The following is a 15,015-nucleotide window of genomic DNA, read 5'->3' on the forward strand; positions in this document are numbered from 1 at the left end:
ATTCCTGGCGTTCTATTCTGTGAGATGTTTTGGGAATTACATGAAACAGATGCTCAGTGTAGAAATAACTGATCTGTTGCTGTTTAAAGATGGAAATATTTCTTGGACAAACCCTAAATTGCTCTCACTTACCAAGGAAACCAAAAATTATCTGCTATATATTTTAGCGTAAATAATTTTCCATAATTATTTAATGTTGCTTCTATGCATTATTTTACTTTCATGTCTTTTTATTATTGTTTCTGTGTTGTTAATTGTTTTGGTCATGGTTAATTATTCATTATTCACGTGATTTGTTTTTGTGCATGCTGCCTGTGCATTATACACATTCTCCATTTGTTTTGACTTCCACAGCCAGAAAATGTTGTCCTGACTCTTCAGGTAATGTCTTATGGTAGATGTACAGCTTTGAAAAGCAACTAACCATGTCTGTATGTGCTACTCCTATTAGAACATCTGTAACCATTTTTAATGTTATTTAAAATGTGTTTTTCCATCTAACCTGTTTTAAAACTTATGTTATCAAATAATTTCTGAAGTGTTCAGCTCACCAGAAAACGGTAATTCTTTTGCAAATTCTAGCCAAGTTCTTCTTCCAAGCGTCTAGTTTGTATTCTTCAGAAGGGATAACGGCTTTTAACCAGCAGTTAATAAAATAGATTTCATCCTAGAATTGGTAATTAGGTCAGAAATTTGCAACTCTGCTAGTGGTGATGGTTGCTGTATTTGGATCAGTTGGTAATTAGGGATTGTGAGGGAAGGGCATCAGCAAAGCTGGAACTGGAGCATGATTGATAGCTTGTGAGAAATTGTAACTTATTTTGCAGGACAATACACAGCCTCAGTTTCATCCTTTTGCTGCCAAGTCGCCCTTGTGCTGGCAGATTGGTAAAACAGCAGAGGACTCAAAGCACTAGCGTGAGAATTAGTTCTCCTAAAATTGGGAAGGGAAAGTAGAAAAGTGATTTATCAGGGAAGAAAGACCGCTGGGACACGCTCGTGCCGTGCTGTCCACCTCTGCGTGCTGACAGCTGCCCGATCCCGTTGGGGAGGCGTTGGGAACGGCATGGCCAGCTCGCGGCTTGTCCCCTGGCAGCCAGGTGGCCGTTTGTGGGGCTGTGCCAGGGCTGCCTGGCCCAGCTTCTCCGTCCTGGGGCACTTGCGCTGCTTCCAGCGTAAAAGCTAGTCAGGGTATAGCATTGCGTTGTCCCCTTTCACTCCTTCCAGCTTTTGAAAGCCTCCTTTTAGTTGCTGCGGCTGCTTTGCTGTTTGGCAGCAGAATAAATGTCTCTACCTGAGAGAGCTTAAAATCGGCTCCTTCATGTTTTCCAGTCCCTAAGCAGTTTTTACTTCAGCAGTTTTTGGAGAAACCTCTGCCATTGCAATCGATCATCCAGTGAAGTACTTCCCTTTGCGGTTCATACGAATCTTTATGCTCACAACTGATTAAAAAGGAGAACAAGCTAAGCTTCTCTCCCCGCTCCTAGATGAAGTGTTGATCCAGTCAGCCTTTCTGACATTTGTGGAGCCTTTTTGGAAACAGATGTCAGAAATAGTAAATATGTGGTCCAGGAAATCAAATGTGTTAATTTTTAACCTATTTCCGTTGCCTCAATTCACATTCGTTTCTTGTGAGCATATTTCTCTCTTAGCACTCACGCTTGTAGTTTACCTAGTTAATACTCTAGCTAAATAATTATTAGCTATCAGTATCTACGATGTTATGCATCTTTTTGTTAGAAAAGTTGCCAATTATTGACAAAATACACCAAGTCCATAACCTCATAACTTAGTAGATGGTTTAGTCTGTAGTTTGATTTCTAATTACTTGCTCTATATTGATTGCAGTTACTGTGTGATATCTGCTATTACCACTATTTTTGTCTGAATTACAGGCCATCTACTATGAAATCGGTTTTATAGTCTCCGCAGCCTTGGGATTGCTATTTATTTTGTTACTGCCTCTTGTGGGACTTTGCTTCTGTATGTGTCGTTGCTGTGACAACTGTGGTGGGGAAATGCATCAAAGACAGAAGAAAAATGCTGACTGTCAGAGGAGCTGTTTTGCAACATTTCTTTTTGTTGCTTCTTTAATAATAAGGCAAGTGTAATAAAGAGAACAATATGAAGCTTGGTATAGCACTAATTTTGCAGTGTCATAAGACGATTAATGTTACTGTATTAGCCTACAGGTGCAGAAATGATTTTATTAGACTAAGTAATATTATTGCTTATTAAAGAAAATGTGACTGCATTATAAAAATGCTGCTACCATTGCTATCCACAGGTCATTATGTACTCACTTAAGAAGAATGTAGGAGTGAAACAAAAAAAAAATAAAAATCAAGCTTGAATTTGGCAAATGAAGTTTTTGCCAGTCTCAAAATGGCAACTGCAGAATGTTACGTTAAACTTATGAACATAAGATACTGTGTCCTATGTTCAATTCCTATGCTATAGAGGACTTGAGGTACAACATATTGCTTTGCTCTTGATCGTGTAGTAGTGGTGAGAGAAGCAATTTTATGACCTCCTTCAGTATTTACTCTCCTCCACATTTTCTTATTAGTTCAGAATAGTGGGTTTTCTTTTGGGCACTGAGTTGTTTAAACCATGCATGCACTCACTATACAATCCTGGAGTTTGGAGACCTTTTTGTAGTATTAGTATTAGGAGCATATTCCTGTTCTGTGCTGGGTGTGCAATAGGTGATGAGGGACTACAATCCAGACTTTTCTTTTCCCCGTAGATGCTTTCAAAATACATTGTTTGCTTTCAGGTTTTTTACTTTCCTTCAACGTCTTCATATTTTCACCTGCCCACTATCCTTATTTTGTGATTATATTTAAAAAAAATAATTACCTGTACTGTGTGACTGTTCAATCAGGGGGGACTTACTTTGGTCACTTCACTGAATTCTAGATATTTTTTTTTTCTTTTTACTACTGTTTGTCATGACAAATTGTGGCCTTGTCTATGCTCAAATGTACACCATGCTGATATCAGGTATAGGAAGATGCTCTTTTCTCCCAGGCATCACTGACAAACATGACACTTAAGGATTCTGAAGACCAGAAATCTGAATGGTATTGTAGGTGATAGGTGCATCCCTGCCATGATGACAGGACAAAAGTTCTTCATAGTACAATGATGCCTCAAAGAAAGTAAGTTACTAAATTACCTCTCAGCATGCCGAAACTGAAGGTAGCTCACCGAGCATGCCAGCTATCTTTACGCCATGTTGCAGGACACTATGTTCTGGTTATAATGGCTGGGGAATGTTGTCTGTTAGCTGAGAAATTAAGAAATTGTCCCCCTTGTTGGTCTCTTTAACTTGTGCTTTTGCTGCCAGCTATTCTTGTGGTATTAAACATATGCAGCATTGGCAAAATGCTTCTTCCCAGGTCATGACTGGGAGATGAGTGATCCCTGGTAACATGCTTTCCAGGACTGAGGAAACTGCCTCTTTAACTTACCATTTTTTTCCCTTTTGTATAAGACATCAGGAGTATTGGATGCTTACCCTAAGGAAGGAGTTGGCCTGAGCTCTGTCTGCAGGTTTCCACAGGTGGAGATAATCTCATATGACTCCCCGGCTAAGTCTCTAATGCCGTGAGTGCTGTGCAAGGCAAGATAGGACTTTACAGGGCTAATATTACTGACCTCTGCCTGACTCGGCGCTCAGGTCTCCAGTACGCCTCCGTACAAAGCAAGATTCTGCTGCCCTTCCTGGGTCGTCTTTCACAAGAGAAGACAAGATGCCATGCCTGGATCTATTTAAGCCCACGCCAGCTTGTTTACTGCTGTGCTGAAACACAAAAGGACAGTCTTGTTGGCAGCCATTGCCCTGACAAAAATCTGGAGAAAGCCTGAGATTTACTTACAATTGTTTCTTATGCTGTTTCTGTTCTTATGCTAGGTTTCCTTCTGGATTTATTCTCTACTTTCCGCCTAAGTTACCATGCAATTTCAGCTTAGGTGGAAGATTTATCTGTAGTGGTTCTTCCCAAAACTACACATCTCAAGGACTGTGCCAGAGCTGCACATGTAAACTGTGACAATAATCAAAAGTGTTTGGTCCTGTGCAAGTAAAATGCTTATGGCTATTTGCAGACAGAGCCAAAAGAACAAAAACTTGAACGACCTCTGCTAGCACAGGGTTACATCAAGATGTGCCATGAAATAACTAAGGTGGGTCCTCTTACTGTTTGGGTATAGTTTAAAGTTCATGCAGCATTGGGGGCCTCCTTTGGGAGTATATGGCGTTCCAGTCACCTGGCAGGGCGTTGGGAGACATAGACTCCTTCACCAAGTGCCGCGCTGCTTCAGAAGGTGCATTTAGCAAGGCATTCATCCATCAGAGTACCCTGAACCCACAGCTCTGCCAGTGGAGCTTAGTTTTAAAGGCTGTCTAGCAGAACGTATGTGCAGACAGCTGCTGGAGGTAACGTGAAGGATTTCTAGCAGATGGACTTCTTCAGGAGGTATCATCTAAGTGTATGTTCTGCATCTTCTTTCCATCTCTCTTGCAGTGCCAGCTGTTCTGGGATTCTCTCGGTCAATGGATCAGAACTTCGACGAGCAGGAAACAAGAGCCTCTTTTTTTTTTCTCCTTTTTTTTTTTTTTTTCCCCCCCAGTCCTTGGCATGGATTTGGGCTTAAACAGGTCTAAACTATCTTTCCTTTGCTGGGAAAGACGGGTCACATGAATCATAGCATATTAGTAGGGGGAAGACGCGGAACAGAGAGCTTACAGTAGATTATGTGTATATAGGCAACAACTCTTGAGAACTTGAAAATAACAAGGGGATGGCTTTTCTGTGTGTGAGCATGCGAGTTCACACCGACGTGTTTATGCTGGTAATGTAGGTTTTAAAAGATTTCAGCTAGTAGATTTTACTCACGAGAAACATTATTTCTTCTCACTTGTCCACTGATACAGTGCTCTGGTAATTAGGGTAAAGTTTTAGTACTAAGTTTACTGGAATAGTATGTAAAGAAAACACGAAGATGACAGATTTTATTTATTAAAAAAAAAAAAAGTTCTACCTAGATGTGCTCTTTGAAGGTGAGCTGTAGGTGGGAAGTCTGCTTTCCTCAAGGAGAGGTATAAGAAGCAAGTCAGAAATCTTGTGACTATGTACACAATTGTTTATCTTAAAATGAATAGGCCTTAAATGTGTCATTTCCAGTAGATAAATTTTATGTTTGATATATTCCTTTTGGTAGATTGAGTCAGAAATACATGTAGTATTTTGATAATTTGCAGGTTTTAGACAAGAATTTTGTCATACAAAGTAGGATTCTATTGCTAAAAACCACAGGGTGTAGAAATAATCTATCAAATAGGTAGCTGAGTGGGTTTTATATTCCAAACTTATCATTAAAACAACAACGTGCTTTTCCTCAAAGGTTAAATGAGAGTTTAGGGACAGAGAACTGCTATTTCATTTTATACCCTAGTCATCTTCAGGCTTAGGCAAACACACATTTTCTCTGTGAAAGAAATGGGATTTCATTAATTCCTCTACGTCATAAAGAAAAGGAAGGGACACTGGATTTTTAAGAAAGTGTACATTGCAATTCCAAATGTAATACTGGTAATAGAAAGTGTCCTGGCTATTAGATAGAAAAATGCATAGTTTTCTGTCCTTCCAAGAGAGCTTGTGTTATCCACAACTTCAAGAAAGAACTTAAGTTGTTATATAGGAAGGTAGGGAAAGATAAGTCTGAAGGACAGGAACAATACGTGGTATCTTAGCAAGTACCTCATGCAGCCTTCATAGGCAGCCTCTTGGCTTTGTGAGGTTGGTAATGCCTGTTGTTCAGAGCCTGGGAACCAACATTATCTGAAAGAATTGGACAGAAATCTCTAGCCCATATTTCTTAAATTCATTAGCTGGTAGCGAGGAAGGTGGTGTTTCACCAGTGCGTAAATCTGTTCAGAGCTTCTGTTCTGGGACTTGAAATTCTGTTGCAAGCACAGCTGAAGGAGAAGCTTGGATCTGCCCCTGCAACTCGATTAGTAACATTTATGTTGGTCTGTGAAACCTGACAAGAAATTGAGTGTGGAATATCTGACTCCCAGAGAGACTGTTTAAACAGTTCTCTAATCTGTTACAGAAAAGGCTTGTCCTTTTTATTCCTGCTTTATGCTTCTCTCCTTGTAGCTGCTTATTGAATGTTGACTCAAGGCTCAGCTATGTAATAAATAGATTTTTCCATGCTTATGTTGTGTATTTGTTTAGTTACATTCAGAATGTAGTCGCAATTGTTCAGAGTGCCTTGTCTGCTTAAAGCATCTCCAGTATCTTGTTTCCTCCCACTACTTCCATTTAGGAGACTGAAGAGAAAAAATGATTGTGCTCAAGTCTTACAAAGTACTGTTTTGTTAGCTTCAATTGACCCTTCCGCTCTGTGAGTGTAACATTGAAAGGACATAAAGATGATGGCTGTCCAAAGAACAAGGATGTTGTTATAAACTCCAAACCTCAGAGTGACGTACAAATGTTTACTTTTCCTGGTAGTGTGAGATAGTTTGTCTTCTGATTTTAAAAAAACAAAACAAAAAAACAAAAAACCAAAAACCAACCAAACAAAAAAAAAAACACCAAAAAACCCCCAAACAAACAACTGTTACCATCACTGTAGAGTGAAAAGAAATAATATATTGCATGTGTCCAAAATGAAACTGCTTATGTCTCCTTATATTGAAAATTGCTGTTTCTTGGCATTTTATGCATTCTGAGTTCTCATTCCATGGGTGGTAGCTGATGATAATGGCTACTAGAGTGTTGGTCATAGTGGAAATAAGACTATGGCGTTTGCTGTTAGTTTAATAAATAGTAAGATAAACATTGGTGTCCCTTTGTTCATTAGTGGTGACTAGGAAGGTAGTAAATGGCCAGTTTTGAAGACATAGCTGTTAAACTTTGGGTAGAGAAGCAACCTATTTATGTCAAATTCTGTCATCCTGTTCTGAATTTTTTTTGGATATTGAGAAAAATGTTAGTGAAGCAATCCTAGTAGACTAGCACCTGTGGGGAATAGTCTTGCCATCTCTCCCTGTATCACGCTCTGAAATCAGAATTTTCCTACTGAGAGTCTTTGTCAGAGCAGCAAAAATTTTTGTACTTGAGACCAGTTTTACCGGGAGAACAAGCCTTTGCCTTCTTCGGGAAAGTTAAAACAGGAAAAGTAAAATAAAGATGAAGGTTTTGGATCACTGAGAAGAGGAGGCAAGCATCATCAGTGTGTTTGCTCCTGTCTTGGCAGGATATGCAAATCATGTTATTCTAGGTACCGTTTGCTCTCCACTGTCTCATTTCTCATTTACGTGGCTGTATTATGGCTTCCTTTGAAAATACATTCTTTGGAGCAAGAATTATACTTGCCATCCGTGTGCCATCCAGAGAAATTCCCTGTAATGCACCTGACTGCAGCCTCTAGGCAGCGTTTGCCCTTTGGGGATGTGTCATGCCTGGGTTGAGCCTAGTGGTTAAATCTGCAGAAAGTTAGCGCTTAACCCATCAAGCAGGTTTGTAGTTGGCGTGCTTTTGAGGCTATTACCACTTTGGTGCTTACTCTTGGTTTTTCTGGTGCTTGTCGGAAGGGTTAGCTGTTGTGAATGTGAGACGTTTAAAACCAAAAAGTCATCCTTCTTTTTAAGTCTATTTTACACCTAAACTAAACAAAAATCTAAGGATCATGAGAGAGTTTTTGAAGCCTCTCATGGGATTTTTTTAATTGCCTTTTTTACTTACTGTTTGTGCAGATCTGCCATGCTGTAATTAGAGTTTTACAGTGGGGAATGATCAAATAGAAAATAATCAGCATCAGTGCTGAATAGAAATCTTGCTCACTTTTCACTTTACTACCAGGAAATGCTTATATATTATTTTAGCATTAATAGGGACTATTCTTGTGCTTTTAAAAGATCTGTGCAATTATGTAAATAAATTGGGCCATTATGAGTACATGCTGCTGACATTTTCAAATGTAAAATATTTCTTTTTACAGATGTTTTCTGAGCATTTGCTGTGTAAAGGTTAATGATACTTGTAAAAGAGACTAACATTTCTAAGTCTCATACAATTTACTACTATACTATATACGTTTTCTGACAGTATCAATGCAAATGGATAGGTACCTGTATGTTAATAACTTCTGAAGTTCTGAACTTATTTTTTTTTTGCATTAGTAGTACAATATCGGCCCTTATGGCTAATTCCTCTGCTCCGCCTCGTGGTGCATGTGAGAACTTGTAGTAAGAAAAAGAATGTGTAAATCTATGGAAACCACTGTTTTGATGATGTTGACTTTTTTTTTTCCTGTAATTTTTTGGTTCTGTTTTATGTCAGAATGGGCATTTACACTAATAAAGAAATATCTGTTATCTGTATTTTTTATAGTGTTGGAGTGCTCTGTGCATATGCTGCCAACCAGCATTTAACTAACCAAGTCCGAGGAGCAAAGAAACTGGTTAACAGTAATTTTAAGGATCTGAAAATTTTCCTTAATGATACTCCAGCGGTAAAGAATTTTTTGCTTATGGGGAATGGGGGTGGGGGGGAAGAGGTGGAAGTAAGAAGTATTGCAGAAAATAATTGTTTCTTTCTATTTGGTATAAATCATACTTGCAGTATTTTGTTTATTCTTTGTGTGTCAGTCTCATGAAGTAGAATAAATGATGCAAGGTAAGACATTTTCACATAGCAGGAAATGTTTGGGAGTTATCCTGATGGATCGGCATTCTTTGAGCAACTTTTGAGCTGTGCTATGCTGCAATGATGCTTGTAGGCCCTTTTCCTCCCACTGAACTAGTGCAGATCGCTAGCAGAAGGTGAATCATTTGAAAAAAATATGGCTTTAAAAGGAATACATATAAAAAAAAAAAAGGATATTACATGAAAACTTGGATTCGTTTTTGCTCTTTCCTGTTTCCTTGTATTTTGAACTTAACTTGTACGTGTTCTGGGAGTGAGCGACAATAACTTATTTTCCAGAATTATTTTTGACTGTTTTTTTTCTTTAAACTAGTGTCATATTGTGCCATACTGAACAGGAAAGATTCTCCCCTTTCTCCTTCTCCTTCAAGTACCCAAAGCAGTCCTCTTCATGTCTTTTTTGCATTGAAAAAAATAGAAATGCTAGTAAGGAAGACTTGTAAACTTTCCTATGTACAAATTTCAGTTCTTCATGGATTAGGAGAAGTCCAACAGTCCTATTATCTTGGCTTTCATTAATTTTAATTAATTAAATTTAGTTTAATTAATCTGTTTTACTTGCATGTGACTGATAAATTAGATAAATGGAGTTCACACCATTATGTGGGATCCACGAGTGCGGTAGCCTCCCAGTCACAGTAACTCTGGGCTCCCATGACCAATGAGCTGGTTTTCGTAGAAGTAACTATATTAATAGAGGGGAAAAAAAATAGACACTAGCTAAAAAGTTAATAAAACCACATGAATTACTGAATTTAAAAGTGTCAAGATTTGAACACTCATGCCAGGGATTCCTCGAAGTCTCAGATAGTAGGTTTTCAGTTTCTGTGCAAGACTATTAATTTTTATTTTCTAGACTTCATGATACTTAATGATGTAGTCATCAGATACATCTTCTAAGTCGTTTTGTCAGAGAAGATACATGGGTATCATGTATACATGCACATGTGTAAGAATTTTTTTGAGGATAGGAGAAGGACTTCAGCTTCTTCAAGAAGTTGTAGAATCCAATTAATTGGCTATAAAGCTCTGAAATCCTAACTGATGTCCTTGACTCATCAGTATGAGGTGTATGGTACATAATAGGATTTCTAAAAGAAGTCACATGTTAAGAGTTCATGTCGTAGAAGATTTGCAGACTATGAGTATTGAGTGATAACACATACAGAATCGTCTTTAGTATGTGACATTGCTGGAGACAATGCAAAAACTTGTAGCCCTGCAAAATTTTAGTCCTCAGGTTAGCCTAGGAAGACAAAACAAACAAAGAAACAAAAATATACCTACAGCCTTCTTACTAAGAAACTCTCAAATTTTTTTCCTCTTTTAGGAAAAGGAGGTTTGCCTCATACTTTGTCATTTAATTATATCCACTGCCGTATGATCGATAGGTTGGTTTGAGGGTGGTTTTTTGTCTGTTATTTTTTATTTACTCCACGGAAAGTTTGAGACTGCAAGTCAGATATGCTTTGGTACACATATAAGTCATGTTTAAAGTTGGAACCCCATTTGTCAAGTATGTGAGCCTTTACATTACTTTAACTGAGTTGGGGTAGGATTTGTAATGCATTATTTTTAAACACGCAGAAATGAATGAAGGTTATTTAATGTCTTTTCAAAATTAGTATAGTGAGATTTCCACTTGGGATGATGCTTTGATGGTGTTCACCCAGGATCTGGTTGTAACTAAGTTGCTGCTTCTTATTCTTACGATGTCTTGGTAGAGCCCAAGTTGTGACTGGGCCAAATCCACCTGGGGGTAAAGAAAACCATTTGCATTAAGCCAGCCAGCTCCTTTCCACAAGAGAAGGTCTGAGAGGCTGCCCAGATATGAGCCAGTCTGATGGGTGAATTCCTTCCAAATTACCACCCCATCAACTTGCTGCGTGTCTCTCCATAAAGGAGGAACTAGTGCCACTAGAAAATCAAATAACAGAGATGAAGACATGCAAAACCTTATTGGCCTCACCAACTGGAAGCCTTCATAAGGCCACAGTTCCTGCTACTTAACACTTTTAAGCTGAATCATTTACCCCAGACATGTTCCAATTAAGTAGATTTCCCAGTTAGACATGTCTTATACTGACTGAAAACAGTAGAATGCCAGGATTTCGGGGGTTCGCACAAATATTTTGATTGTTTCAAAGTGGCAGGTTGACTTATTATTTAAAAACATTACTTTTTACCAGTCATTTCAATATTTTTTTTTTATCATCGTCTTTTCAGCAAATTGACTACTTGGTGAGCCAGTACAACACAACTAAGGATAAAGCACTCTCTGACCTAAATAGTAAGTACTTTGATTTAAAGGGAGTTAGTGATGTGTATTTAAAGATTTCAATAAGGTGATATAAATAGCTCATAATGCAAAGTGAAATTTTATTTATGAGAATATGTTTTTCAAGCAAAAGTGCTGTTCTTAGTGGTAAATGAGACTAAAACCTGAGATTCACTTCACATAAAATGTCTTGGAGCACATGTAATGCGTATTATTTCCTGAAATAAAAAGCTTTTATTAAATTGCTTATACAGTAAGTCAGGCTAATATTTTATTTTCCTTTTTATAGTTCAGTAACCACTAATAGTTAATGTTTTTTTAGAGTATTATTCCTCAGTTTTTAACAGTGGAGTCAAATGTCAAGGAACAGAGCTACTAGCTGTTGTGATGGTTCCATTGAGCGAGAAATCTCCGTATTTGTTTATTTTTGTTGTTATACCTTTGTCCTCTACTCAGCTAGAAGTTGAGGTATAAGCTTATCTTCTTTCTAAAGCTGCTTAACGTATTTGCCATTTCAGAATGAGCAGTTGAAGAGCAGGAGATAAAACTCGAAATACAACTGCTGCACTTTCCCCTTCAGCGCAGTTATAATATGAGGCGTCACCTTTTAAAGCTCTCAGGAAACAGAAACAACCGAACCACTGATTTTTTTTATTTTTTATTTTTAATTTAAAGCATCACTTTACAAAAATCATAATAATAGAAAGGGCTGACTGTATTCAGTGCAGATTAGAATTCAAGATGCACTGTTAGTAGGTGTTAATAAATGTGTACAGGTCTTCATTTGGGACTAAAGTGAAATACAGAAATACCAAAACCTGTTTTAAACAGCACTCTGCTGGGATCAAACTATGCAACTGTGGCAGCACTTACCATGAATTGACTTACCATGCATAGAATCTATGCTTCTGTCGAGGTTTAAAACGTATTTTAAAGGTAGTTTTCAATGCAGCCAGCTTGACATACCCTGAGGTCTGTGTGTCTTGTCTATATGAGGCTACTAAAGCACATTGAATGTGGTTGCAAAAGTAGTAGTAGTCTTCGTACTTAATTCTAGGCAGGAACACTCTGGTGTAAAGAAAGTGTGTCATCTTTAAGCCTATAATAATAACAACAAATTGACATCTGCATTTCAAGTACTAGCTTGTGGCTTCCCAGGCACTCTGAATGAAATTTCAAATTAAATATTTATTTGTTCTGAATACCAGTTTAATATGTTAGTTAACGGGAACCTAGTTGGATCTGTGATGAGAATGCCTATCAATAAATAAAGATAGCTTTTATTTTCTTGAAATACCAGAATTAAGTGTGTGACACCTGGGGACAAAAGGATTTCATTCTAAGGGAATCAACAGTAGCATAAACCTTGAGAGAAATGTAGGTGAGTTCAGTTTGCCCACCCTAAGGAGATGCTGAGAAGTGTTTTCTGCTTGATAAAAATTTTCATCCTAAGCCAGACACGACAGTGCTGACAGTAATGGATGCTTCTGTCTCACCAAGAGCAAAAAAAATTTGAAAAGCTGTTCACCATGATCTGAAAACAGAAGGGACCCAGCAACTACCTAAAGGATATGTTACATGAAGATGCTTCACCAAACTCTGCTTGGCATTTGTGTGTCGTCTTGCTGAATTAAAGCTTTGTTTCTGTTTGTGGGCAGTGGGGCAAGAGGGTTTGGAGGAGGGGACAGCAGTGGGTAAGCATGAAGCCAGCGCTGAGAGCCAGGGGGTCAGGGGCCGGCAGATGTGTGCTTAACACGCTTAAGAGATTGCAGCCGGGATGGCTGGCAGGTCTGGCTTGTGGGTGACCTTGACATTGCTGGATACGTGAGGAACAGGAAAAAGGGAAATAATTAATTTTCTTGTTTCTCTTGCACTATGAAAACATAGCGTGTAGTGAAAGAGTATGCCACAAAATTCCCATCCAGGTGTTGGATCTCTTAAGATGGATTGTGGGGACAAAAAAAATATGTTTCCAAAAAAGTAGTAAATGCAATTAAATACGAATTTTGGAGTTTGTTGAAATGTTGTGTGTCTTTACCTATATGGTCAAGTGCTGGTGAATGTTTTCCACCATATTTTGATTTACTGCTTTCATTTATTGGCCTGCAGCTAGCTAAAGGAGAACCGTGTTCCTGCTTCATTTTCTGTCAGGCCCTAGAAATTTTAATAATATACGTATACTTTAAATAAGAGTCTGACAGCACCTATGCTAAAAGGAAGTTTAAATTGAACTAGTGTGTAACGTTTGGGTTTTTTTGTCTCTTTGTCCTACAGATGTTGGACCATTGCTTGGAAGTAGAGTTCAAGAACAGCTGGGAAAGGAAGTGCGTCCCGCACTTGATGCAGCTCTGACAATGGCAGGAGGTAAAGATGTACATCCTGTTGTATTAATGTTCTGCTGCCATGGTAAGACAGGCATCATCTTTCTAGTGCACAGCATGGGATGGCTTTATGCAGTACCGTGATTCGACTTGCCACTTCTCTAAATGCCTGGATGTTTATTTTGAACTGAGGATTTCAGGTATTTTGAGGTTTATAAATATATTTAAAAACTAAACCAAGATTTATGTGCCATTGTTGATACCTAGTTTCAGCAGTCATTGAAGAGAGCTGAAATCCAAATTCCCTGCTCCAGGTGGTTGTCCCTTTCCATTGAATATAGGAAGACTAGGAAAACTGTGCCTTAAGGGTTGTCCGTAGGTCTTTGCAGGTTAGTCTTCAACAGGTCAGGGAGTGAACATACAAGTGGCCCCATTCTGTACACTGACAAGCCAGTTATGAGAGTGCTAACCATGCTAATCATTTCTTCATTGTGTCTTTGAGTTTAGCATTGCTCATACTTAGTTCTGTCTAAGTTTAAAGAAAGCAGTCTTTTATTATTTTTTCCATTTAAGGTTTTTTTTTCAGGAATCAGATACAGCTCATAGAGCAAAGGGAAAGGCATCAGTGAATTTGAGTCACTTTGGTATTTTTTACCCATGAATTCTTTCTCATTCACTCGTCATCGTTCTCTTTTTGTTTTGCTTTATTTCTCTTATTTGTCTTGAAGTCAAAGTGGAAAGGGCTATCAAAGGTAAAACATACAATAAAACCTTGTGTTGTGTGAAGTGCACTTTATTTTTGTAACTTGTGTATCTTTAGTTGTATCTGTGTGGTTTTTTTGTCCATTAAACACCCGTTCAATGGTTGTTTTTTGGTTTGGTGTGGTTGGGATGAAATCTAAAGCCAGTGTTGAACACTCATTAATGATTGCTGATGCAACGTGATCTCTTTCCCTTTCATCTTGCAGCTACATAACTTGTGAATTGAATTATAACCAAAAAACCTGACAATACTGTTTAGTGAATATGGGCTTTCTTTTAATTTCTAATGGCCAAGTATTAAAGTTCTTTACTGAAATCACTGGGTAAGAAGAGATAGGGAAAGGGTAGAAAGGACTAATCTGGGAAGTGGATAGAATCTCAATAAGAGTAACCTGAGCACATTCATTTGTTTGTAGGAAGACGTAAGTGAGGTATTTTTATGTGCAATAAATAAGTATTCTGTGTTAGAGGGCTTTTGTGGGAGGGAGGCAGGGTTGTTTAAATCAGTATTGTTAAGAATATTGTAGCTTTTGCGCCTGTGCACTTTCTCTTCATATCTGTTTCTATAGACTGGTTTCTAACTTTTTTTCTTTTAAAAAACTTTACATCCTTGCAGCCATCAGAGAAACAAAGGAAGCACTGGAAAATGTGAGTGTCTCTGTAGAGGTTTTGCAGGAGGGAACAGAGAGGCTTCATGCAAACTTGACAGATGTTAAAATGCATCTAAGCAATACCCTCAATGATTCGGCGTGCTCTGTGACTCAGGCTGCCTCAACTTGCAATATCATCAGGAATTCATTAAATCAACTGAGCATCAATGCCAATTTTAGTGGGGTAAGAGAATATTTTTCAGACTCTTTCAGTGTGATTGCCTTGAATAAGCTCAGTAGTGTCTCTGCAGCTTACTGGCTTGGTACGTGCTGTCACT

The 15,015-nt window shown here is 38.2% G+C and overlaps 1 protein-coding gene across 9 annotated transcripts in view; it reads left to right on the plus strand.

Moving 5' to 3' along the window:
• PROM1 (prominin 1) overlaps positions 1 to 15,015 on the plus strand; it is a 66,736-nt gene that overhangs the window by 28,734 nt on the left and 22,987 nt on the right. For 6 of the 9 annotated variants that reach the window (XM_054203532.1, XM_054203527.1, XM_054203530.1 and 3 more), the window contains exons 4-9: positions 355 to 381; positions 1,896 to 2,101; positions 8,412 to 8,532; positions 10,953 to 11,016; positions 13,279 to 13,368; positions 14,704 to 14,921. In XM_054203532.1, the coding sequence (XP_054059507.1) occupies positions 355 to 381; positions 1,896 to 2,101; positions 8,412 to 8,532; positions 10,953 to 11,016; positions 13,279 to 13,368; positions 14,704 to 14,921 (726 nt within the window). The remainder of the gene's footprint in view (positions 1 to 354; positions 382 to 1,895; positions 2,102 to 8,411; positions 8,533 to 10,952; positions 11,017 to 13,278; positions 13,369 to 14,703; positions 14,922 to 15,015) is intronic. The other 3 variants (XM_054203531.1, XM_054203533.1, XM_054203535.1) reach the window with 1 other exon arrangement.

Source organism: Rissa tridactyla, chromosome 5, assembly GCF_028500815.1.
Source record: "Rissa tridactyla isolate bRisTri1 chromosome 5, bRisTri1.patW.cur.20221130, whole genome shotgun sequence".
Taxonomy (NCBI): domain Eukaryota; kingdom Metazoa; phylum Chordata; class Aves; order Charadriiformes; family Laridae; genus Rissa; species Rissa tridactyla.